The following is a 22873-nucleotide window of genomic DNA, read 5'->3' as shown; positions in this document are numbered from 1 at the left end:
GTGGGCACTGGTTTGAGGCCTGGATGTTCCGCTTCCGGTCCAGCTCCCTGTTAATGTGCCTGGGAGGGTGGTGGAGGATGGTCCAGGTCCCTGGGTCTGCACCCACGTGGGCGACCTGGGTGGAGTTCTAGGCTCTCAGTGGTCCCATGTGTGCCAGAGTTACAGGGAGGAAGAGAGGAGAGGGCGAGGGCAAGGGCGAGGGCGAGGCAGAGGGAGAGGGAGAGGGAGAGGGAGAGGCAGAGGGAGAGGCAGAGGGAGAGGCAGAGAGAGAGAGAGATAGAGAGAGGAAGAGGGAGAGAGAGAGGTCTTCCATACACTGGTTCACTCCCCTGATGGCTGCAATGGCCAGATCTGAAGCCAGGAGCCAGGAGCTTCGTCCAGGTCTCCCGCGTGGGTGGAGGGGCCCAGGAACTTGGGCCATTTCCCAGTGCTTTCCCAGGTGCATTAGCAGGGAGCTGGGTCGGAAGCAGAGGACTTGAACCGGCGCCCGTATGGGATGCCGGTGCTACAGGCAGCAGCTTTATCTGCTACGCCACAGCACCAGCCCCTGCCAGTGCCTTCTTTACTGTGAGCTCCTCCAAGCTCTCTCCAGTGTTCTCCAGGACAGAAGGGCAGGTCGCACATTGCCCGACAGCATCCCTTGTCCAAGGATGGACAGAGTCCCAGAGTCCACTGCTCCCTCATCCTCTGAGGCATATTCCAATCTACACAACCTCCCAGATGCCCCCAGATCCCTAAGCCCCAGCTGCCTGTGTGGGGAGCTGGTTTCCCAGATGTCCCGCATCACCTTTTTTCTTTCTCCTTCCTGGGATCACCTCCACGGTAAACAACTGCACTTGATGTCTTCTCTCAGGCAGTGCAGCTGGGGAGCCCACAGCAAGAAAGGTAGGATCTTTCTTAAAAGGAAGGAAGGAGGCCGGCACCACAGCTCACGAGGCTAATCCTCCGCCTTGCGGTGCTGGCACACCGGGTTCTAGTCCAGGTCGGGGCACCGGATTCTGTCCCAGTTGCCCCTCTTCCAAGCCAGCTCTCTGCTACGGCCCAGCTCTCTGCTTGGGCCCTGCACCCCATGGGAGACCATGAGAAGCACCTGGCTCCTGCCTTCGGATAGGCGCGGTGCGCCGGCCGCGGCGGCCATTGGAGGGTGAACCAACGGCAAAGGAAGACCTTTCTCTCTGTCTCTCTCTCTCACTGTCCACTCTGCCTGTCAAAAAAAAAAAAATAAAAAAAAAGAAGGAAGGGAAGAAGCCACCAACTGTTGGATGCCGTACCTGTATTATCTCACTCAGCTTTCACAACATCCCCACGAGACGACAGAATGACCCCATTTTTGCAGAAAAGGGTTAGATGGCTCAGAAAAGTAAGCAGGCACTTGGCGCAATGTTTAAAACACCTGCATCCCATATTGGAGTGCTTGGGTTCAAGTCCCAGCTCTGCTTCCAATCCAGGTTCCTGCTAATGCGCACCCTGGTTCAAGTGCCTGGCTCCCTGCCACCCATGTGAGAGGCCTGCACTGACTTTTAGACTTCCAGCTTTGGCTTGGCCCACTCCTGGCTCTTGCAGACATTTAGGGAATGAACCAGCAGATGGAAGATCTCTCTCCATCTGTCTCTGTCTCTCTGCCTTTCAAATAAATAAAAAATAAAATGTTTTAAAATATATTGTGGTTGGAGCCAGGTTAAACTGCTGCCTTTGACACTAGAAAAATCTTATATGAGCACCAGTTTGAGTCCTAGTTGGTTCACTTCCAATCCAGCTCCCTGCAAACGTATCTGGGTGAACACCAGAAGATGGACCAAGTACTGGGGCCCCTGCCACCCATATGGAAGACCAGGATGAAGTTCCAGACTCTTGGCTTTGGTCTATCCCAGCCATGGCCATTGCAGCCATTTGGGCAGTGAACGAGCAGATGGAAGACTATCCATCCATCTATCCATCTCTCCCTCTCTAACTCTATCTCTCAAATAAATCATATATACACATATGTATATATTACATGTGTGTGTGTGTGTGTGTGTGTGTATATATATATATATCTCAAGATTACATAAGTTGCTCAGGCTACTACTGACCAGCTTACCCCCAATTCCTGGGGGACGAAAAGTCCTCATTTCATTCTTTATCATGAAGTCTGAATAAGTTACTTTTACAAACCTGTATTGCAGGAGCTTGGCTCAGTCCTCACCTGCCAGAGGCCATGATCACTCCCACATCCTGTCACGTAGTGTGAGTGGTCCCTGTCCTCAGGGGGCCCGCAGTCCAGCTAGGGAGACACGTCCATCACCAGAATGGCCATGGGGTGGGCATTTGGCCTGGCTCAGACACTGCTTGACGCCTGCGTCCCACAGGGCAGTGCCTGGGTTTGAGTCCCAGTTCTGCTCTCAACCCAGCTTCTGGCTACCGCACACCCTGGAAGGCAGCAGTGATGGCTCAAGTACCTGGGCCCCTGGAGCCTGTGTGGGAGACCTAGATTGGGTCCCTGGCTTCTGACTTCAGCCCCAAGCAGGGGCCACGTAGACATTTGGGGAGTGAACCAGCAGATGGAAGTGCTCTCTCTGCCTCTCAAATAACTTTTTTTTTCTTAATTTTTTAAACATAGAATGTGCTAAGATGTAAGGCACATGCACGCACTCTGGGGGTTGTTGAGCCTAACTTGGGGTTCAGGAAAGTGTCCTGGGAGGAAAAGTCCAGGCTGGGCCTTAGAAGATGCAGCACACCCAGGGATGGAAGCAAAAGTCACTCTGACGGTAGAACCAGCCTGCAGAGACTTCCAGACTTCCAGCCCTTGGAGACTAAGTGAACGCGGGAGCTGAAGCCGGGGATGGAGGGACTGGACCCAAGGAGGTGAGACCACAGGGGAAGGGACAGGTGGGACTTTATTTATGCATCGCTAGACTGGACGGGGGCACAGAGCCTTGCGTCTTCTAGGGAAGATTTCCCAGAGCTCCTTCGGTCACACAGCCGAGGCTCTGGGGCATGTGAGTAAGCCCATGACCGAGGCCTGGCCCCTGACAGCACGCCACCGCCTCGAACAAGCACAGGAGCTGTATTAGTTACCTTTGGCTGTAAGGCACAGCACAGTGGCATAAGGCAACGATTTGTCATTTCTCCCAACCCCATGGGCCGGCTGGGTGTAGCTTCTGACTGGGGTCCAGGATGGTCCCACTCAGGTCTGGGGCCTCGGGTGGGATGGCTGGGCCATTCTCTAGCAGGCTGCCTGCTAGAGGGAGGCAGAGAGGTCCCAGCAACAAGAGCACAAGCTCTGTCCTCTGGCCACCCCCGCCTGCCCCCCAGCACCCTGCGGGTCCCTCTTCATGACGTTCGACATTCGTACTGCTTCGCGAGCTGCTGGAGCCTACTTCCCCCAGGAGAGCAGGAGCTGGCCTCTCGTGGTGCCTCGGAGCTAGTGGGTAAGCGCCTGGGTTACGGATGAACGATCGCAGTGCCTTCCAAAGATGAACCAATGACGCGGCAGCTTCGAGGAAAGCCACAGGTTTCCCTTCGGGAGACTTCAGATCTCGCGGCACTGCGATGCCTGGGTGGGCAGTGGGGAGGATGCTCACTCCGGATCCATGGCCCTGGCCAGCACCCCAGGACACAGGACGTGCCACTCCCCATGCCAGCTTCACGGGGGACAACAGAGGCCCTCTGACCCGCTCCCTCCCGCTGCGTTCTGCAACTGCGGTGTCCTCCCTGCTGTGTCCTGGGGCTGGCACTGGCCCGAGGTCCCTAAGGAACATGTGCAACCCTCTGTCCGTCCCAACACGGGCTGCACTGTGCAACACCACTCCCCAGCCCCGCCCCTTCTCCCTCGCACACCTGTGCCTCCTCCCAGGGCATTTTCTCTCTCTCTCTCTCTCTCTCTCTCTCTCTCTCTCTCTCTCTCTCTCGAATGTGAGCACAGATTAGTTACTTCCCTCTCCCAGATCAGCATGGGCACTCAGGCTCAGGTCCTACAAGTGGAGGGTAGGGTGGGGCTGGCTTGGTCCGGGTTGGTTTGGGTTGACTGTCAGCGCCTTAACGCTCCAGCCCCACAGAAATTACAAAGCATGAAAGCACCGGTTCCTGTGAGCCCCAACCTCGATGCTAATCACGTTTTTGGACTTGATCATTCTTTCATGTGTGGAGCTGCCCTACAACTGTAGGGTGTTTAGTGGCACATGGGTATCTGTCCATTGATGCTAGTAACAACCTCCCCAGCCAGCTGTAACATCCAAAAGTGCCCCAGAGAGTGCCAAATGTCTCTAGAGAGGGTCACCCCAGTTGGGAACCTCTAGTTAAAAACCTCAAAAATGCAGACAGGAATGTGTCCTTTGCAAATGCATCTATCATTTGTTCTGAGGAAATCAAGGCTGTACATGAAGATGAAGATCCTAGGATACAGCACTGTTGGTAACAGCAGCATTGCAACAGAACGACAACCCAGAGGGCCAGAGTCATGACACCGGGGTTAAGCCGCCGCCTGTGACGCCAGCATCCCATGTGAGTACCAGTCGCCCCACTTCCGATCGAGCTCCCCGCTAATGCACCCAGGAAAGAGGCAAAGGAGGGCCCAAGTGCTTGGGCCCCTACCACCCATGGCTCCCGGCTTTGGCCTGGCTCAGCCCTGGCTGTTGTTGCGGCCATTTGAGGAGTGAACCGGCAGATGGAAGATCTCTCTTCCATCTGACTGTAGCTCTGCCTTTCTCAAATAAATAAAATCTTAAAAAAAAAAAAAAAAAGTCAAATAAAATTCCTGAAAATGAGAGAGCAGCCCTGGGTGTGGGGCGCTTGCTTGGGTACAGGGACACCCACCAACCCCTGCCCCACCGCCCTGGCTTCTCCCAGCATGCGAGGGGAACTTCCCATTTGCGGAAAACAGGGAAGCAGCCACCAAGTCTCCGGCTGTGTTCTCCTCCCACCCTGCCCACTCCTCCACCCTCTCGGGATCTCACTACGCAGCCAGGGATCCCAGCTTTGAGATGGGAGAGATCTGCAATTCAACCAACAGAAGAGCCTTGAAGGCTGGAGCAGGGGTAGAAAGGTCCCTGGAGCCCATGGCTGGAACCACCTTGGCCTCTGCAGCAGCTAAAATTTCCTCTGGCAGGTTCCCAACTCTGGGCCAAGTGGCGCAGAGCCCTGGCTGCCCCCCTCCCCAGCCCGCCACGTCGCTGCTGGTCAGGGCCAGGAGGGTGGGAAACATCAAACCCAAGGCCTCACTCTGCATCCTGCCAGCCCACAGCCCCCAGGAGAGAGGCAGCCTTCGGTGAGTTTGTACACGTGCTCTGATTCATCTGGCTCCAGCTGTCCTGCCACACGGCTTTACAGTCCCGATGGTTCCTGAGTTCACGAAGTCCTGGCTGGGTGAGGGTGGAGGCCACGTGGGCAGCCTCAGGGCTCCGGCTCTGCGGCTCTCTCGGGAGCTGCCTGGGAAAGCGCCTGTACAGGTACCGGCAGGGGTAGGCACACACAAGGACCACAGGGGAGCAGGCATCCGGGAGCAGCCACGCCAAAGCTGGCTCGCCCTCCCCTCTCCTGCAGGCAGGGTGACCGCTGGGCCTGGCCAAGCCTGGGTGGGTGGGTGGGTGGCCAGGGGGCGAGGGCCCTCTTCAACCCCTACCAGCCAGGCACTTGTGGTCCTCTCTCAGCGTGGTGTCACTCTGGCATCAGTAACGGGCCCTCCCACATGCAGACGGGAGCCAGGGCAGAGGGGAGCGAAGCTGCTTGCCTGGGGTTGCACATTTCCCCTCCTCGCCTTCCCTCCCTCCCTCTGGAACTGAATACACGGCTTTCCAACAACATCAACACCCAGTGCGAGCGATCAAGGCAAGTGTCGTGACGAGGCAGCCAGGCCCAAGGCTCCCTCAGCTCCCTGGGGAAGAGGCCTCTGTGGCACTCGTCAGAGGGTGCCGAGGACATACAGGGAATTTATTTCTGGGCAAGGAGAGCTTCATGGGTGTCCCCTACTTGAGGAAATCTGGTGCTATCACCATCCTGAAAAAAAAATTGTTTTAATTTATTTATTTGAAATAGAGATTTAGAGAGAGAAAGAGAGAGCGCTTCCACCCACTGATTCATTCTCCAAATGGCTGCAACAGCCAGGGTTGGGCCAGATGGAAGCCAGGAGCCAGGAGTTTCTTCTGGGTCTCCCATGCGGGTGCAGGGGCCCAAGGACTTGGGCCATCTTCTACTGTTTACCCAGGCCATAGCAGAGAGCTGGATAGGAAGTGGAGCAGCCGGGACTCGAACCGGTGCCCATATGGAATGCCGGCACTGCAGACGGCAGTTATAACCACTATGCCACAGTGCTAGCCCCTAGAACATGTAACTTTGACAATCTGCATTTCCCCATCCTAAGGTCAAGTTCTCCTCAAAAGAAAGGTTTTTCAGAACTGAGTGTTCGTGAACAGCAGAACCTGTCACAACCAGAGGAGCCAATGCAGACCGGTTCCCTTCCGTGTCTGGGTGTGGCAGGAAGAAAGAGGGCCTCCCAAAGATGCGCACCCCAGTGCCTGCTGTCTGTGAGTCTGCCAGGAGCCAGCATGGTGGGGAATTCTGGTTGCTCAATGGCTAACCGTTAAGTTGGGGAGAGCACCCACAACCACCCAGAGGGGCTCTTGCAAAGACAGGGCTCCTGAGAGGGGCAGAAAAGTGAACGGAAGTAGAACAGCAGGTCACAGTGAGGTCCTGGGAGAAGGACTCCACCTGCCCTTGCTGGCTTTGAGGACGGGGAAGAAGCCACAGCCAAGGGCAGCAGGCGGCCTCCACAAGCTGGGAGACGGGCCCACCCCCAGGCTCCCTGCAAGGAGCAAGGTCCCATCTGGGCTCTGAGTGTAGCCCAGTGAGACCTGTGTCAGGCTTCTCCACTACAGAACTGCAGTGAAAGGGCCGGCGCCGTGGCTCAATAGGCTAATCCTCCACCTTGCGGCGCTGGCACACCGGGTTCTAGTCCCGGTCAGGGCGCCGGATTCTGTCCCGGTTGCCCCTCTTCCAGGCCAGCTCTCTGCTATGGCCAGGGAGTGCAGTGGAGGATGGCCCAGGTGCTTGGGCCCTGCACCCCATGGGAGACCAGGAGAAGCACCTGGATCCTGGCTCCTGCCATCGGATCAGCGCGGTGCGCCGGCTGCAGCGGCGGCCATTGGAGGGTGAACCAACGGCAAAGGAAGACCTTTCTCTCTGTCTCTCTCTCTCACTGTCCACTCTGCCTGTCAAAAAAAAAAAAAAAAAAAAAAAAAAAAAAAAAAAGAACTGCAGTGAAATAAATGAGCACGGCTGGTGATGATTTGTGACAGCAACCATGAGACCCCCACATCGGCAGTTTTCTCGCCGCTGCTTTCCCACGCCGAGCTGAGCAGGGGCCAGGGGCCAGGGGCCAGGTCTCAGAGGAGCCAGCACAAGGGGCTGGTGCTGTAGCATAGAGGATTAACCCACCGCCTGTGACCAGGCGTCCCATGTGAGGGCAAGATGGAGTCCCACCTGCTCCGCTTTCAATCCAGCTCCCAGCTGATGCGCCTGGGTAAGCAGCAGAAGATGGCCTGTGTGCCTGGGCCTCTGCTACCCACGTGGGAGACCTGGAAAAAGCTCCTGACTCCTGGCTTGGGTCTGGCCCAGCCCTGGTTGTTGCGGCCATTTGGGGAGTGAACCAGAGGATAGAAGCTCTCTCTCCCTCTTTCTCCCCCACCCCTGTAATTCTGCCTTTCAAATAAAATCTTTAAAAAAAGATTCATTTATTTATTTGAAAGTCAGAGTTACACGGAGAGAGGAGAGGCAGAGAGAGAGAGAGAGAGGTCTTCCATCCGCTGGTTTACTCCCCAATTGGCCACAATGGCCGGAGCTGTGCCAATCTGAAGCCAGGAGCCAAGAGCTTCTTCCAGGTCTCCCACATGGATGCAGGGGCCCAAGGACCTGGGCCATCCTCCACTGCTATCCCAGGCCATAGCAGAAAGCTGGATCAGAAGAGGAGCAGCTGGTACCAGAACCAGCGCCCATATGGGATTGTTGGCCCTTCAGGCCAGGGCATCAACCTGCTGCACCACAGCACCGGCCCCAAATAAATCTTTAAAAAGAGAGAGAGAGAGAGAGAGAGGTGCAGGTCCTGCTCCCCACACTGTGGGGACAGTGGCACCATCGCAAGTGAAATAAGATGAAAAACGGCTTCCTTTTTTGTTGGTTCCCCAGTCCCTCACTTGCGGGCTGTGGGTGCTCCAAGACCTACCCCGTAAAGAGCTACAAAAGCCAGCCACACCCTAACTGCTGTCCCTTTGTCCTCTCAGGACCTTATGTCCCATCCACTCAATAAGGCAAGAAAGTGGCTACACGGATGGCAGATACACCATGGGACAGCAACGATACCACCAAAGTCAGCGTGCTGTCCCCAGTTGCCCTTCCAGGAGAAAATGCCTGCAACTGTAATGCGGCTTGCTTCAAATCAGAAGCACTTAACCTGTTTTTTGTTTGTTTGTTTGTTTTTGAGAGGTAGAGTTACAGACAGTGAGAGGGAGAGACAGAGAGAAAGATCTTCCTTCCGTTGGTTCACTCCCCAAATGGCCGCAACAGCAGGAGCTACACTGATTGGAAGCCAAGAGCCAGGAGCTTCTTCCTGGTCTCCCATGCGGGTGCAGGGACCCAAGTACTTGGGCCATCCTCCACTGCCTTCCCAGGTCACAGCAGAGAGCTGGACTAGAAGAAGAACAGCCGGGACTAGAACTGGCAACCATATGGGATGCCGGTGCCCCAGACTAGGGCGTTAACCCATTTTTAAACCAGAATCTGAAGACCAGAACCACAGACAGGCACCCGATCACACCCTATTGCAGGGAGTCTTGGGGAACCCCAGAATCAGCCATCCCCGGGCCAGACTCCCTGCTCCAAACATTGGGACACCTGCGGTCGGCAATTTGAGGAACTTTTAACATCTGTGTCCTTAAAATCACTTCTCCCCTTTGACTGACCCTGGTTTTGATCTCTAAAGCCCCAGAATTATTTACAAGTTCATTTCCCCTCCCACTGGTGTAAGAGACCTTGGGGACGGCAAACCAAGAGCGAGGGAATGCAGCTAAGATGTGAGCAGAATAAAGAAGTCGGGGGAGGAGCGGCGGGGAACGGCTGAGGGGCCAGCTTTCTTGGCAAGGCAACAGCACAGCATGGAGGCAGACGCACAAAATCACCATTCCTTATTAGATGATATGTCTGCCAGGGCCACAGGGACCAAGGGGAAAGACTGACACCTGTATCCCAGCCAGTGTCACAGGAGGACGGTACCGGAGGCAACACAAGCCCACGCCATCGCCGCTCCCGGCTGCCCGTGTGTCTGGCGCCCAGTGCACTCCGACAAGTCAGATTTCCAGGCCGTGTGGCCTAACAGTGCCGGCAGGGGTCACTGCCCACTACCAGCCCAGTGACTTTGGGCAAAGGCGTCCTCCCTGCCTCACATGCACGGCGCATATGATACCAGGACAAGCCCACAGTCCCTTGTCCAAACCTGGGGGTCATATGTGCTTCAAAGTTCAGAATTTGCCAGGTTGTAAAAAGGTAACCCAGTGCCTGTGCACGAGAGGCACGCCCACAGTGAGTCTCATCAAGCACACGTGCATCGGGAGGGCTTTGGGCTCAGCACCTAACAGGCCACTTCAGACGCCTGCATTCCATATCAGAGTGCCTGGTTCGAGTCCTGGTTCCTCCACTTGCAATCCATGCACCCTCGGAGGCATCAGACGACGGCTCCAGTACTTCAGTCCCTGCTACTCACATGGGAGACCTGGATGGAGCTCTGCACTCCTGCCTTCTGTCTGACCAGCCCTGGCTACTGCAGGAATTTGGGGAGTGAACCAGCGGGTGGATGATATCCTTTCTCTCTCTCTGTAGCCCATGTCTCTGCCTTTCAAATAAAAGGAAAATAAAAGAAATTGTAAAACATTTTTATATGAACAGTATTCAGACTAAATGGGAAAAAATTGTTTATGTCAGAATTTGCCATCAAATGAATTCAGCGGGTCAAATGTCCTGCTAAGTTAATTATGAAATGACTTTTCAAAGCCTTGTTGTGTAGGTCAGAGCTGAGCTACAATGCTCTGATCCGATGCCTACTCCACAGGGTCACTGTCGTGTGCACTGAAAGAGCTGCAATACAGGAAGCACTCAGGATGCACATGGACGCCTGTGGCTGTCTTTCCCCTGCATGGCGGTGCAGTGCCACGCCCCCTGCCTGCAGCACCACACCCCATGCCTGCAGTGCCACACCCCTGCCTGCAGCACCACGCCCCCTGCCTGCAGCACCACGCCCCCTGCCTGCAGTGCCACGCCCCCTGCCTGCAGTGTCACGCCCCCTGCCTGCAGTGCCATGCCCCCTGCCTACAGCAGCTCTTCAGTCTGCTCAGAATGTGCTTCCTTGGAAGCTTCTGCCTGCAGAACACCCACCCACCTTCTTAAGGGCCACTCGGTGCCACTCCCTCCATGCAGGTGACCTTGGTCATGCTCCTCCTCTAGCCAGCCCCATACCCCAGGCCTTGGCCTTCTGTGTGGGCCTTGGCCACAGTAGCTTGCCATTGACCTGCTAGTCACAAGCTGCTTGTGGACAGGGATGGATGACAGTTTACTCATCTGTGTGCCCTCAGAGCCTGGCGCGTGTGAGGCCCTGTGCACCGACGTGCGGCGGGCAGAATTTAATGAGACATCCAAATCCCCGCCTGTCTGACTCCGAGCAGGTGCAGAAAAACACATCCCAAAAGGGCTCCCTCACTGCCCCTGAATCTGAGCACAGAGGAAAAATGCCCATCTGCATATTCAGTGTCATCACACCAGTGCCTGGAGAACCTTTTCTGTACCCTAAACTACTGTGTCTTCTTCATAACCCCAATTAATATGCACTAGGCATGCCCTGGTCGGGAGACCCTGGAGATTAATGAACACTTATTTTACTGTTTTTAAAGATGTATTTTTATTTATTCAAAAGGCAGAATAACAGAGAGAGGAAGAGACAGAAAGATTCTCCATCAGCTAGTTCACTCCCTAAATGGCCTCAACAGCCAGAGCTGGGCCAGGAGGCAGGAGCTTCTTCCGGGTCTCCCATGTGGGTGGCAGGGACCCAAGCACTTGGGCCATCTTTGCTCATTGCCCAGGTGCACTAGCAGGGAGCTGGATCGGAAGTGGAGCAGCTGCGACCGGAACTGGCACCCATATGGGACGCCACACTGCAGGCAGCAGCTTAATGCACTGTGCCACGGCACCAGCCCCTCCAGGGTCCTTTCTTCACCTCTTCCTTCCTAATGGTTTTCCCAGACATCAAAGGAATGGTCCAAGCTTCTCTGCCCAGGCCACCCCCAGAGAAGACAGTTACCCTACCCACCCCACAAAATGTCCCGACACTACCCCCACTCCACTGACATGCCCCTCCCCTCAGATCCCAGCGTGTGCTGGAAGAAACCGTGTACTGATCCTGCAGACCACTACGGAAGGGGGCTCCCCCACCTCTGCCACCATTCACACTCCTCAACGGTGCCTGCTTTCCACCCAAAGCAACCTGGGACTGCAGGGGCTCGGCAATTCTGAACAAAGTGGGGGGGGTGTTACACAGAAGATACAGCATCACTCCCGGGCTATCTGTGCCTGGCAGGGGTGCTCCAGCCTGAACCGCTGCAGCCCTGGCTGAAATGCAGATTCCTGGGCCCAGCCTCCACGACTCTAATTCTGCAGGGCTGAGCAAGCCCCCCGAGGCGTGTGTTGAGCAAGCGCTAGGATGACTGTGGACAGTCTGCAACCACACAGAGGAGTCCTGGGCTGCCGTGGCCTGGGCCCTCCTCCTCCATTTCTGCCCCTCTCCATGGTGTTCTCCCCAGAACTGGGTCAGTTCCCCAGGGAGAGTGGCCCCTGAGGTTTCCCACAGAGCCCATGTAGGCAGAACCACCTCCGTCAGCACCCAGTACTCAGGGGCTTGCAGCTGCAGTGAGGTTACCAGGGCACCTGAGGACAGCTGACTGTCCACCGCGGATCAGCGGGCATCCAGGCTCCATTTCCTGCTTCTCATGACCGCACTGTGGTTGTATCTTAGGAAATGCACAGTGAAGTGTGTAGAGATCAAAGAGTGTGACGTCACCGGCTATTCTCAAACGGTTCAGAAAAATAATACACAGAGGTGTAGACATACAAATAAAAGGATATGCAAAGGGACAAGATATAAATTGGAGAAATTCAGTAGAGAGGTCCTTAGGTCCTACTTTTTAAAAAGTATTTATTTGAAAGAGAGACACAACAAAAGCGAGAGTGAGAGCGAGAACGAGAGCAAGAGAGAGATCTTTCATCTGCTGGTTTACTCCTCAAATAGCCACAATGGGCCAGGGCTGGGCCAGGCCAAAGCCAGGAGCCAGGAACTCCATGCTGGTCTCCCACACGGGTGGCAGAGGCCCAAGCACTTGGGTCATTTTCCATTTCCTTCCCAAGTGCATCAGCAGGGAGCTGGATCTGAGGTGCAGCAGCTGGACTCGAACTCCGATATTAGAGAACAGATGACCCAAGTACTTGGGCCCCTGCACCCATGTGGAGACCTGGATGGCGTTCCAGGCTCCTGGCTTTGGCCTGGCTCAGCCCTGACCATTGTGGCCATTTGGGGAGTAAACCAGCAGATGGAAGCTCATTCGCTCACTCGTTCGCTCTCTCTCTCTCGTTGTCTCCCTTTTTCTCTAACTCTGCCTTTCAAATAAATAAGTCCTTAAAAAACAAAAAAAGCACTTTTTAGATACACATGTGGCCGGGGCCGCGGCTCACTAGGCTAATCCTCCGCCTTGCGGCGCCAGCACACCGGGTTCTAGTCCCGGTCGGGGTGCCAGATTCTGTCCTGGTTGCCCCTCTTCCAGGCCAGCTCTCTGCTGTGGCCAGGAGTGCAGTGGAGAATGGCCCAAGTGCTTGGGCCCTGCACCCCATGGGAGACCAGGATAAGTACCTGGCTCCTGCCATCGGATCAGCGCGGTGGGCTGGCCGCAGCACGCCGGCCGCAGCGGCCATTGGAGGGTGAACCAACGGCAAAAGGAAGACCTTTCTCTCTGTCTCTCTCTCTCGCTGTCCACTCTGCCTGTCAAAAAATTAAAAAAAAAATAGATACACATGTGCTCTACCATGAAAGGAGTTTCTATTGGGACAAGCAAGTGACCTAAAGCCCAGAATTTTGACTGGGCTCTAACACCTTTCTTTACATGGTTTGGGGACATACATTTAAGCCAGGATGATAGACAGACTCCTTAAGTTCTCACTGAATCAGAACCGTGAAAGGCATAGAAGCTGAAGATGTTTTGGGTTATGCAACAAGAGCATGCCTATGTAGAGGTGATATTAAAAATACGACACCCATGGTGCTCCAACCAATCAGAAGCAACGAGAACTGATGTACACCGGGCCCTGCCGCTGGGCCAGGCCCTGGCCCTTTAGCTCCCGGACTCCAGGAGCTCCAGGGAAGGCAGCGGCTATTTGCTGTCTCAGTCCCTCGGCAGCCAGCAGAGCGACCGCGGCACACGCGACTGCACCGCACTCCGCACACGAGGGAGCATCAGCGCTATCAGTCGTGCTTATCCCCAGCCTCACGGGAGCTCGCGCCCAGGCTGCACTCAGGGGTAGTGACTTAACCGCCCCCAGAGCTCCAGGTGGAGCTGTAGGAGACCGCCCATGCGCCAGCCCCTGAGAGGCCGCCCTGCCTGGGAGGATCCTTTGGAATGGACAGCTCTCCACCCTCCCCTTACCTGCCCCAAAGCAGGACCTACATCTGCTGTGGATGCAGGTGTGTGTGTGTGTGTGTGTGTGTGTGTGTGTGTAATCACCCAACATGCCTCACTCCCTGGCCTTCTCCATGGCTTTCCCACAAGTTGCCGCCCCAGAGGCGCCAAGCCCCTGCTCCTTGCTACAGAGGCTGTTATCAGCTGGAACCCCAAGCCGCTCCCGGTGTCTCCCCTGCATCCACGCACTCGACTCTCTTGTTAACCTGCGTTTGGCTGCAGGAGTCTGTCCCACGGAGGAGCCAACTACAAAAGGTAGAGAGAAAAGTATTCTTGCCCTCCTCCAGCCTCAAGACCCGGAACCCCGCGCACAGAGCTCAGACATGCTGCCGACTGGCCCGCGTTGCGACTGGCCCGCGTTGCAAGTGGGGACCTGGGGGTGGAGGTGGGAGGGTGGGAGATCCGCGGGCGCCATTCGCACTCGCTAAGGCGGATCTCCTTTTGCTTAGAGAGACTCCTGGGCAAAACAAATGCTCTGAGGACATCCGGTGAGTCACAGGCCGAGAATAGAGCGAGCTCCTTCGAAACCATCTGCAAACGCCGCTGACAACATGCTTATTATTACAGGAGTGGATGCACGAAGCGCTCCAGGAGACAACAGAGTTCTCGAAACTCATTTCTCATCTCACACACGGAACCTTGAAAGAAGAGCATTTTCCATTGCCTGGCCCTGCCCGAGAGCACCAGAGGAGGACAAGCACAGCTGCTCCTTTCACAGGGGGCAGAGACACAGGGTCGCTGTATTCTTACACAACGCCTGGCCCACAGCTAGGAGTAACGAATGGCTTGACAGATAGGTGTATTCTGAAGACAGTAGTTGGAGATGGCTGGGCCCATTTAGGCCACGTGTTATGTGTAGAAGTCATTGTCTCCTCAGGCAAACTGAGGCAAACCCAACACCGTTCACACTGCGAAGAGTTGAGGATATTCATCCAAGAGTGACACAGGAAGGAAATGAACTGAAACCTGAGCTCTGCTCTCCACTCGTGGCTCTTGTCATTCCCAGGTTCACTTGCTATTTGACTTGTTTCCTTGGATTCCAAGACGGTCAAGCGACCCTCCAGGGGAAGGCACAGCCGCCACCTGTGCTGCCTGGGCAACACCCAGCAGGCACTTACCCTGAGCAGGCGTGCTCTGTGCAATCTGACTCAAAGACTACACAGGGGCGACGAGGCCGTCCCGCTCGGTCCACCCTCCTGACACCTGCGCTGTCACGTACAGCTATCCACGGTCTCCAGCCATGAGCCCTGGCCACGCGGCTAGCACCCTCCTCCTAAGTAAGCCGCTTTGTTAGTACAAAATGAAACACACCTGCTGGGAGAGGTCCAGTGAGGAAATAAATGCCCTTCCCTGAAGGAAGCACGAATCAGGACTACAGGAAGCTGGCTGTGGCTTCCCCGCCGTACCATCCACAGAACACTAAGGCCACCAGCCACAGCGGCGCCACGGAGAACCTGGGTGAAGAACGCCATGGCTTCTCACGCATTGCCTTCATCATCCAATTCCAGGAACCCTCCTCCAAGGGCAGGAGCAACTCCTCCATGGGTGGAGCCCTCACCGATGATGGGTTTAGGGGTGCAGGGGCCCCCGGGACCCCTCTAACCAGGTGAGGACTCCGTGAGAGGGCACCAGGATCGGCCCTGGCCCTGTGGACCCCCTCAGGCAGCACCCTGTAGGCCTGTGAGAAATGCAGTGATGACCCCCCCAACCCAGCTGATGGTGTTCTGTTACAGCCAAACCTCAGGAGGCTGAAACAACTGTGGGCTGTTCCCTAGCACCCTTAAACAGGGGGCGTGCACCCAGTCCTGGAAGTGCGGCATCATCGGCCCTGAGGGGTCTGGGAGAGATTTATCCTGCGATGAACCCAGGCTTCGGAAAGCAGCCAGCAGCCTCTCTCTCCCTCTTGACGACGCCCGCTGGAACTCCTTGTGTTGCCTGCAGCTTTGGCAGCCACCTTGGAACCACGAGGAAGCCTAACTGGGACAAATCCACCAGGGAAGAAAAGACACCTGCTCTCTGATGACCTCGTTGGGCCGACCCAGAAGTGGCCCGGCCTCAGGGGTGCTTATCAGTGAAATCAGAAGTATTCCTCATTATGTAAGCCATTTGGAGCTGAGTTTTTGCGATTCCTGAAGCCAACAGCACCCTGACAACTGTGCGTCACGGGAGGCCAGTGCTGTGGCACAGCAGGTTAAACTACCACCTGAGACGCTGGCATCCCGTATCAGAATGCCAGATTTGAGGCCCGGCTGCTCCACTTCCCATCCTGCCCCCTGCTAAGGTGCCAAAGGTAGTGGATGAATGCCCAAGGACTTGGGCTCCTGCCACCCACATAGGAGACCTGGATGAGTTCCTGGCTCCTGGCTTTGGCCTAGACCAACCCTAGCTGTTGCATCCACTTTGGAGTGAACCATTGGATAGAGGATGGAGTGCTCAAATGATCAATCAATCTGTCTCTGTTTCTCTTCTCCCCTACCCTCCTCTCTCTCTGTTACTCTGCCTTTCAAATAAATAAATAATTAAAAAATAAAAAAAAAAAAAAACCACTTTGTTTCCCGGTTTGGCGGCAGGCAGCCCTCGCCTGCCTCCTCGGCGGGTCCCAGTTCATCTGTTAAGCAGACAAGCCCAAACTCCCAAAGGTCATGCAGTGCGGCTCTATTCACAGAAATAAAATTAATTTTCTAGCCCATGAATTAAACATCGCTGCTGCCTGCTGAAAGATTTTAGCAGCAGCCTTTTGTTGGCAAGAGAATGTTCTAAAATAAGCTACGAGGAGTCAGAAGGGTAGACGGAGAATCAGAGGGGAGGAGGCCATGGGAAGGAAAAACTGCAACATCCCAGCTGATGGCTGGACCTGAGGCCCGGGGGGCGCCCCAGCGACTTCGGGGTGCAGATGAGTCACCCGGAGGCGTGAAAGTGCAGAGAGGACTCAACAGACCCCGGTGGGCTGCGAGAGCCACCATCCCTAAGGAGCTCCGGAGCGGTGCAGTGCAGCTGGTGCGTGTGCAGGGCCCCGCGCGGCGAGCAGCGAGGCTCCGGCGGCTGCGGCTCGGGCACCGCCTGCACGGTTCGTTCTTAAGCTCTGCAGCGCCTGCGAAGAGAGAAATCTGCATCTCGAAGGCCCTGCAGAGCCCTTGAACCTGTCCCGGTGAGCCTGTGCTCAGAACCTGCAGGGGCACCAGGCACCAGCACGCCTAGCCCAGGGAGGTGGGCCCGCGAGGACCAGCTTCGGGACCAAGGCGCGGGGAACCCTCATGGAGCCTCAGGGGCTGTTTCCGTTTCGCTTTAGTAACACTTAGACCCCAAAGACTGAGTCTGAAATCAAAGACAGCCCCGCTGGACTTCTATGCCCCGCCCCCCTTGCTCCAGGCCCTGAAGCAACTCCGTGCCCACCCCCTGAATCCTCAGCCTAGAAACCAGCAACCGCCAGTCCCTGGGGAGAGGAGGCGAGAGCCAGGGCGGCCATCCACAAACCCACCTCAGTCCTTCCAATCTCCCTGGGCCCTGGAGCAGCCGTCTCCAGCCGCTCTGCCAGGCGGAGCCCCAGTCCTTGAGCCGCCGCCCACCTGGGGACATCGGCTCAGCCCTGGCACAGGAGCCGCCTTGGCGGTCATCCCCAGGCACCTGTCTGCCACTCCAACACACCAGGAAGCACCACACAGTCAGGGATGGTGCCAGTGCCTGGCAGGTGTGTGTGGGGGTGGGGGGGTAATAAACATGATTGGAGAAGGAAACTAAGTCATGGTTCTCAGCCCGACTGCAGGTCAGACACACCTGAACAGCTTGTTAAGACAGCCAGGGCAACACTCCTGGCGGTTCCAGTTCTGTAGATCCAGGTGGGGCCCAGACTTCGGAGTGCTTCTGCTGGGCAACCATTTCTTCCAGTCATTGGAATGGAAAGAAGGAAGGAACTGGTGGATGAAGGGGTACGGGACTCCAGCATGGCTGTGAGGATCTCCTTCTCTCTCTGTTTCTGTCTTTCCCTCTCCTCCTCCCCTTCTTCTCCCCCTCCCCCTCCCCCTCCCCTCCCCCTCTTCCTTTCCCTCTCTCTCTCTCCTGGCCCAGCACTCACATAACAGACAATGAGGGAGGCCCACTGGCACCTGTGGTTGTGGCCGCCAATAGTTGCCACAAGACCTACAATCAGAAACAATGACCTTTTCCGTCACTGGGGCTTCCTGATGGGGGGTGGGGGGTGGGGGTGCTGGCACAAGCCTCGCCCTTCCAAGCACAGCTGCACAGCCACACAGGGAGCCAGCAAGGTGAAGCGCAAAGGCCCGCGAGAAGGAAGTGCCTGGGTGAACATTTGCTCCTGTGGCTTCCGGGCCACACTCTTACTGCACTGGTGCGCATGGTTCCAGCTGCGACCTGACGCTGGTGTCTGCAGTCACACACACACACACACACACACACACACACACAGTGTGCAGCTGGAGACCCTGGCAGAGGCGGGCAAGTGGTTCGCCCAAGGCCTTCCCTGGGGGCTGGACTCTGACTTCAAAGCCCATTCACATTACCCGCACCCCCCACGTTGTGGCAACTCCTGAAGAAACAGGGTCAGAAGGGCAGGTAGACTACAGGGAAGAGATGGCCCCCAAAGGCACTCTCTTTTACAGACCCTTCAAAATACTACCCTGGCCACATCGCCCTTTTGTAGATCTATCACCGGCTTTTCCAAGCAGTGGCTATAACTTTATGTGACACACAGAACTAAACAAGGCAAGAACAAAGACTTTACAGCAAGTCACCATCAAATATTTGGATTTAAATCCCGTGCCTTGAGCCAAAAGTTCTCCGAGTCCCAGAAGGCAAAGCCAGCGCAGGTTCCGTGTTCGGCCTCCCCTCCCCCTACACACACCCAACTTGAGAGGTAATGCTCACAGCAGAGAGCACTGGGCAAGTGGCAAGCACTTTACCCCGTGCCTTGGTTCTGAAAATGACCATCGGCCCAGTATCACCATCCAGATTTTACAGCCGAGAGCGAGGCTCACGCTTTGCAAAGGGACGGGTCGGGGGGTGAGCTAATTGGCAAGGCCCTGGCTTCTACTCTGCAGCTCAACTTCCCATGTCATGGTCACAGTGCAGTCTGCAGTGACCTTGACCAGCTTTAGGAAAAAAAAACCCGAGTTAATAATGTTGACTTCAACCTACACCTGTACTTGCTGGGACTGTTAAGCCAGCAAAAGCACTCTGAATTCTCTCTCTGGTTTCACTGCAATCCGGCCTTGGGGAGGGCTGTCAGCGGCTGCCCATTAAAAACCCCAGAGCAGCAGCAAGAATGAGCTGCAACCAGGTTTGCAAGGAAGAGTCGTGCACGCCTAGTTTAATTGAGCATTCTTCTACTGAAGAAAAAGAGCCAGTACAGGGCTAGCAGTAATAATGACAGCTAAGAATGACTCACTACCAAGCAAGGGACGCTCCCTGTGCTGAGGGGTTTACATGTGCTAATTCTGCAGATTGTGTAAGTAGTGTGAGATACCCACTTAAACAGTGAGGAAACAGAGGTTCTCTGATGTCCACTTGGCCAAGGCCTGGCCCTGGGGGAGTATGGGAGCAGGGATTCGCATTCAGATGCACCTGTCCACTGAGCCTGGCCCACCCAGCCCTGGAGAACTGAGAGGTGAGACGGAAGCCAGAGCCATGCAAGTGCAAGCGGGAGGCTCAACAAAGGGCTGCATATGCAAGAGATGCGCACCCCGACAGGGACAGGGACACAAAGACTGCCTCTGGCTATGGATGCAGGCTGCCCGCTGCTCATCTTTGGGCGAGACTCCGAATAAAGCTGGAGAGCCAACTACACGAATGCTCCCAACACCCCCCCCACCCCAGATTTGCCTGTCTCTGCCACTTCCCGGCTCCAGAAAAGGCGCCAGAGAACCCTGGGCCTGCCTGGACTGTGGTCTCAACTGCCCTGGGGCGGGAGAGAGGGACAGCTGCCACCTCGAAGGGAGCAGGGCAAACTAGCCCCTGGTCTACCGGGCACCATCATGGAAACTGTCCCGTGATGGGGGGAAACCTGCTGTCCCCATGGGGCACACTGAGCAGATCTCAGCAGCCTGGAGAGAGTCAAGGCCAAGTTCACCCTGGGAGGCGGCCCTGGGGCTTTCACCTTTGGTGGTCACTCCCTACTCTACTCTTCCTGGGATCCGTGGACTGCCTGCTGGGCCGGAAACCTTGGGAGCAGGCCCTCCAGCAAGCGCAAGGCTCCCTCCAGCTGGTGTTGCTTCCCGACCTTGACTCAGAAACTCCAGCGCCTGCGGCCCTGGGGCACCATGGGCTATCCAGCCCCACAGCTGCCACTCAAACAACGGGAGGCCGAGAAGGAAGACAAGCTGCCCAGGCCACAGGGGGAGTCGCACGCAGGCAGGCTGAGGGGCCGGGCGGTGGCTGGGTGGCTGGCGGCTGGGTGGCTGGCGTAGGACTGAAGCCTTGCCAGGCTTCACACCTAAATGGGGACCCCTGCAGGGAGCACCACCCTGAGGAGGCCTCGTTTCCAGGGCAACCTCCCTGGATGGGCTCAGCCTACTTCTCCCACAACTCAGCTCCCTGAGTGGATGAGCAGCCCAAGCAGGCGCCAAATGGGCTCCAAGGCCAGACAGAGCCGGTGGTGGAGGTGGCACTGGGGGGTGGCAGCATTGGGGCCGTCTCTGTGAGCAACCCCGAGCCGGCAGTCTCAGCTGGGCTCTGGCTGCCCCTCACCTCTTCCTTCAGAAGATACCCATCAGAGAGAAGGGTTCCAAGCAGCGGCCCGAACTCAGCAGGTCGGAAGGACAATATCTACCACTGTGCTGTTTTTCCTTTGCAGAGAGGGAGAGAAGGGAGAGGGGGCAATCAGCCTTTCAAAACAGCCCTGGGGGAGTGCAAAGGCAGCCTTCTGCCCAGGGAGGTCCCAGGCTGGGGTCTGGCAACTCCACCCATCCAAAGCTGATGACTTGGCAGTGGAAGCCAGGGGAGGCTGGGGCCGACAGGACATCCCTGGCCGAGGACTCTCAGAGCGAAGATTCTGTCTCCACCAGGGACGGCAGAAAGGAAAGGGAGAAAGGGCAGAGACAACTCTGACCAGCCTGGGGGTGGGGTGCAGCAGGGCTCAGCGGAGTGCCAGGCGTGTAAGATAATATTTTAAGTGCTCACTTCTCCTTGAGCTATTAAAGCTAAGCCCAATCCCCCAGAGGCTGCAGGCTCTGAAGTGCCTCTGGCGGCTGGGGGTGGGAGGAGCTGGAGACAGGCTCTGGGCAAAGAGGGCTTGGTTGGGGGTGGCAGTGCCCCCAGTAGGCACTGGCTGCACGTACCGGGGGCCCTGCCACTTGGAGCCGGCAGGAAGGAAAACAGGCCAGGAGCTAGACCGCAGCACATCAAAGATGCTGTGTTTGTGAGTGTGTGTGTGTGTGTGTGTGTGAGAGAGAGAGAGAGAGAGAGAGAGAGAGAGAGAGAGAAAGGGACCAGGAAGAGAGGTTGCGGCAGGAGCTCTGGGGACCACAACTCTACTGCCCTCCCTGAGCCACACCCCCTAGGAGGCACCCGCTTTCTGGATGGACTTGCTTCCCAGAGCAGGGACTAAAGGTTTCAAGAGACCGGCTGAAACCCAAGTAGCCCTGTTATCTCCCTAGGCATCTGCAGCTGGCACCCTGCCCACCAGCCTGCTTGGTAGAAACAGGTCTTCTTTCTCCCTTCCCCTTCCGCTCTGGAAACAGAGGCAGGTTCTGTGTCTCTCGCCCCAGTTCCTCAGACATCTCTGCAGGGTGGGTGGCTGGGGGGGGCGGGGAGGCGATTGTGGAGTCAATTGTCAGAGCCGCGGGTCAATGCCTGTGCCCTTTGTCCTGGCTGCTTCAGCCACAGGGGCCCGAACCCACCAGTGGGCCGCGAAGCCCTGACTGGGGAGGTCCTGGGACCCTGGGGGCCCTTTCCTTCCAGCAGGAGTGGGGGTGCAAGGAAGGAGGGTGGCAGGAGAGCCACAGCAGCTGAACTGACCCTCAGACCTCTGTAAGGCCACAGTGGGACTTCGTGGTGGGGGTGCAGCGCCCCGGCCCCTGGGCTCGGTTTGCGCAGAGAAACTTCCCGGCCAGAGAGCCACAGTAGGCATAGAAGACCACGGAGCCGGCAGGGCGAGGGACCTTGGAAAGACAAGAAGGAAACCGGTGTCTTCCCCCATTCTGAGCACGAGAACCAAGATTCAGCAGTGTGCTAGCCGCCCCTGCCCCTTCCCTTTCTAAAGGTCCTTAACTAGGTCCCAAGGACCCCTGGCCCGCAGCGGGGACTGAGAAACAGGAGGGCAGCAGAGGGGAGGGCCCCGGGGACCCGCACGGGAGACACCACCGCAGCGCTGTCCTCCCTCCCCGGGCGCCCGATCCCGCCGGTGCCTAGCAGTTCCCCGCGGGCGCCGGGGCGCACGGCGGGGGCGCCGCAGGGCTCCGGGCTCCTAGCGTCCCCCACCGGGAGCCGGCCACTGCACTTCCTCGGGCCGACTGCGGAAGACAAGGGGCCAGAAGTTCAAGACACCTGGCCAGAGATAGCCGCTCGTCCCAGCGGGCGGGGAACTGGATGCCCAGGGGCCCGGGACGCGTGCGTACGTGCGCGCGCGCGGGAAGCGACACGGCCGACGCGGAGGGCGCCGCGGGACTTACCCCAGAGCAGAGTGAGCGGCTTGGCTTTGGGGATGAGCAGCAGCGAGTACACGGCCCCCAGGTGCAGCAGGCCCATCAGCACCACGTTCCTCCAGACGATGTCTTGCTGCCGCCGCTGCCCGCGCGCGCCCGGCTTCTCCGGGCCGCCGCCGCCGCCCCCCGCGACTCCCGGCTCGGCCCGGAGCTCCTCGTCGGCGTCGCAGAAGGGGGCCTGCCCCGCGTCGGCAGCCGGACCTGGCATGGCTGGGGCGACGTGAGCGCTCAGCCTGCGCGGGGCTCTCGGATGGCGCCGGGGCTCGTGCCTTTCAGCCGGGCTGCTCCGCACCGCCCGCGCCGGCCTTCCCAGCGCGGCTCCGCGGCTCCTCCTCCCGCGGTGGGCCGCTCAGAGTGGCCCGGGGGCGCCCGAGGGGACGGCCGGCATCTGTTGCTGGCCCCTCCCCGGCGCGCTGCGGGGCAGGACTCGCGGCCGGCAGAGGAGGCGCGCGCGAGGGGCGGAGGGCAGGGAGGGTGGGCACG

At 57.2% G+C, this 22873-nt stretch overlaps 1 protein-coding gene across 2 annotated transcripts in view; it reads right to left on the bottom strand.

The window, feature by feature from the left end:
* Positions 1 to 22873, bottom strand: part of SCD5 (stearoyl-CoA desaturase 5) — a 163115-nt gene extending 140242 nt beyond the window's left edge. The window contains exon 1 of one of the 2 annotated variants that reach the window (XM_070047963.2): positions 22358 to 22873. In XM_070047963.2, coding sequence (XP_069904064.2) covers positions 22358 to 22598 — 241 coding nt within the window. In that variant the 5' untranslated portion in view covers positions 22599 to 22873. The remainder of the gene's footprint in view (positions 1 to 22357) is intronic. The other variant, XM_008267676.5, reaches the window with a different exon arrangement.

The sequence above is a fragment of the Oryctolagus cuniculus genome, chromosome 8, assembly GCF_051225735.1.
Source record: "Oryctolagus cuniculus isolate XC-2025 breed Fujian yellow rabbit chromosome 8, ASM5122573v1, whole genome shotgun sequence".
NCBI lineage: Eukaryota > Metazoa > Chordata > Mammalia > Lagomorpha > Leporidae > Oryctolagus > Oryctolagus cuniculus.
The sequence above is the reverse complement of the archived record's forward strand: the minus strand, read 5'-3'. Positions and strand labels throughout refer to the sequence as shown.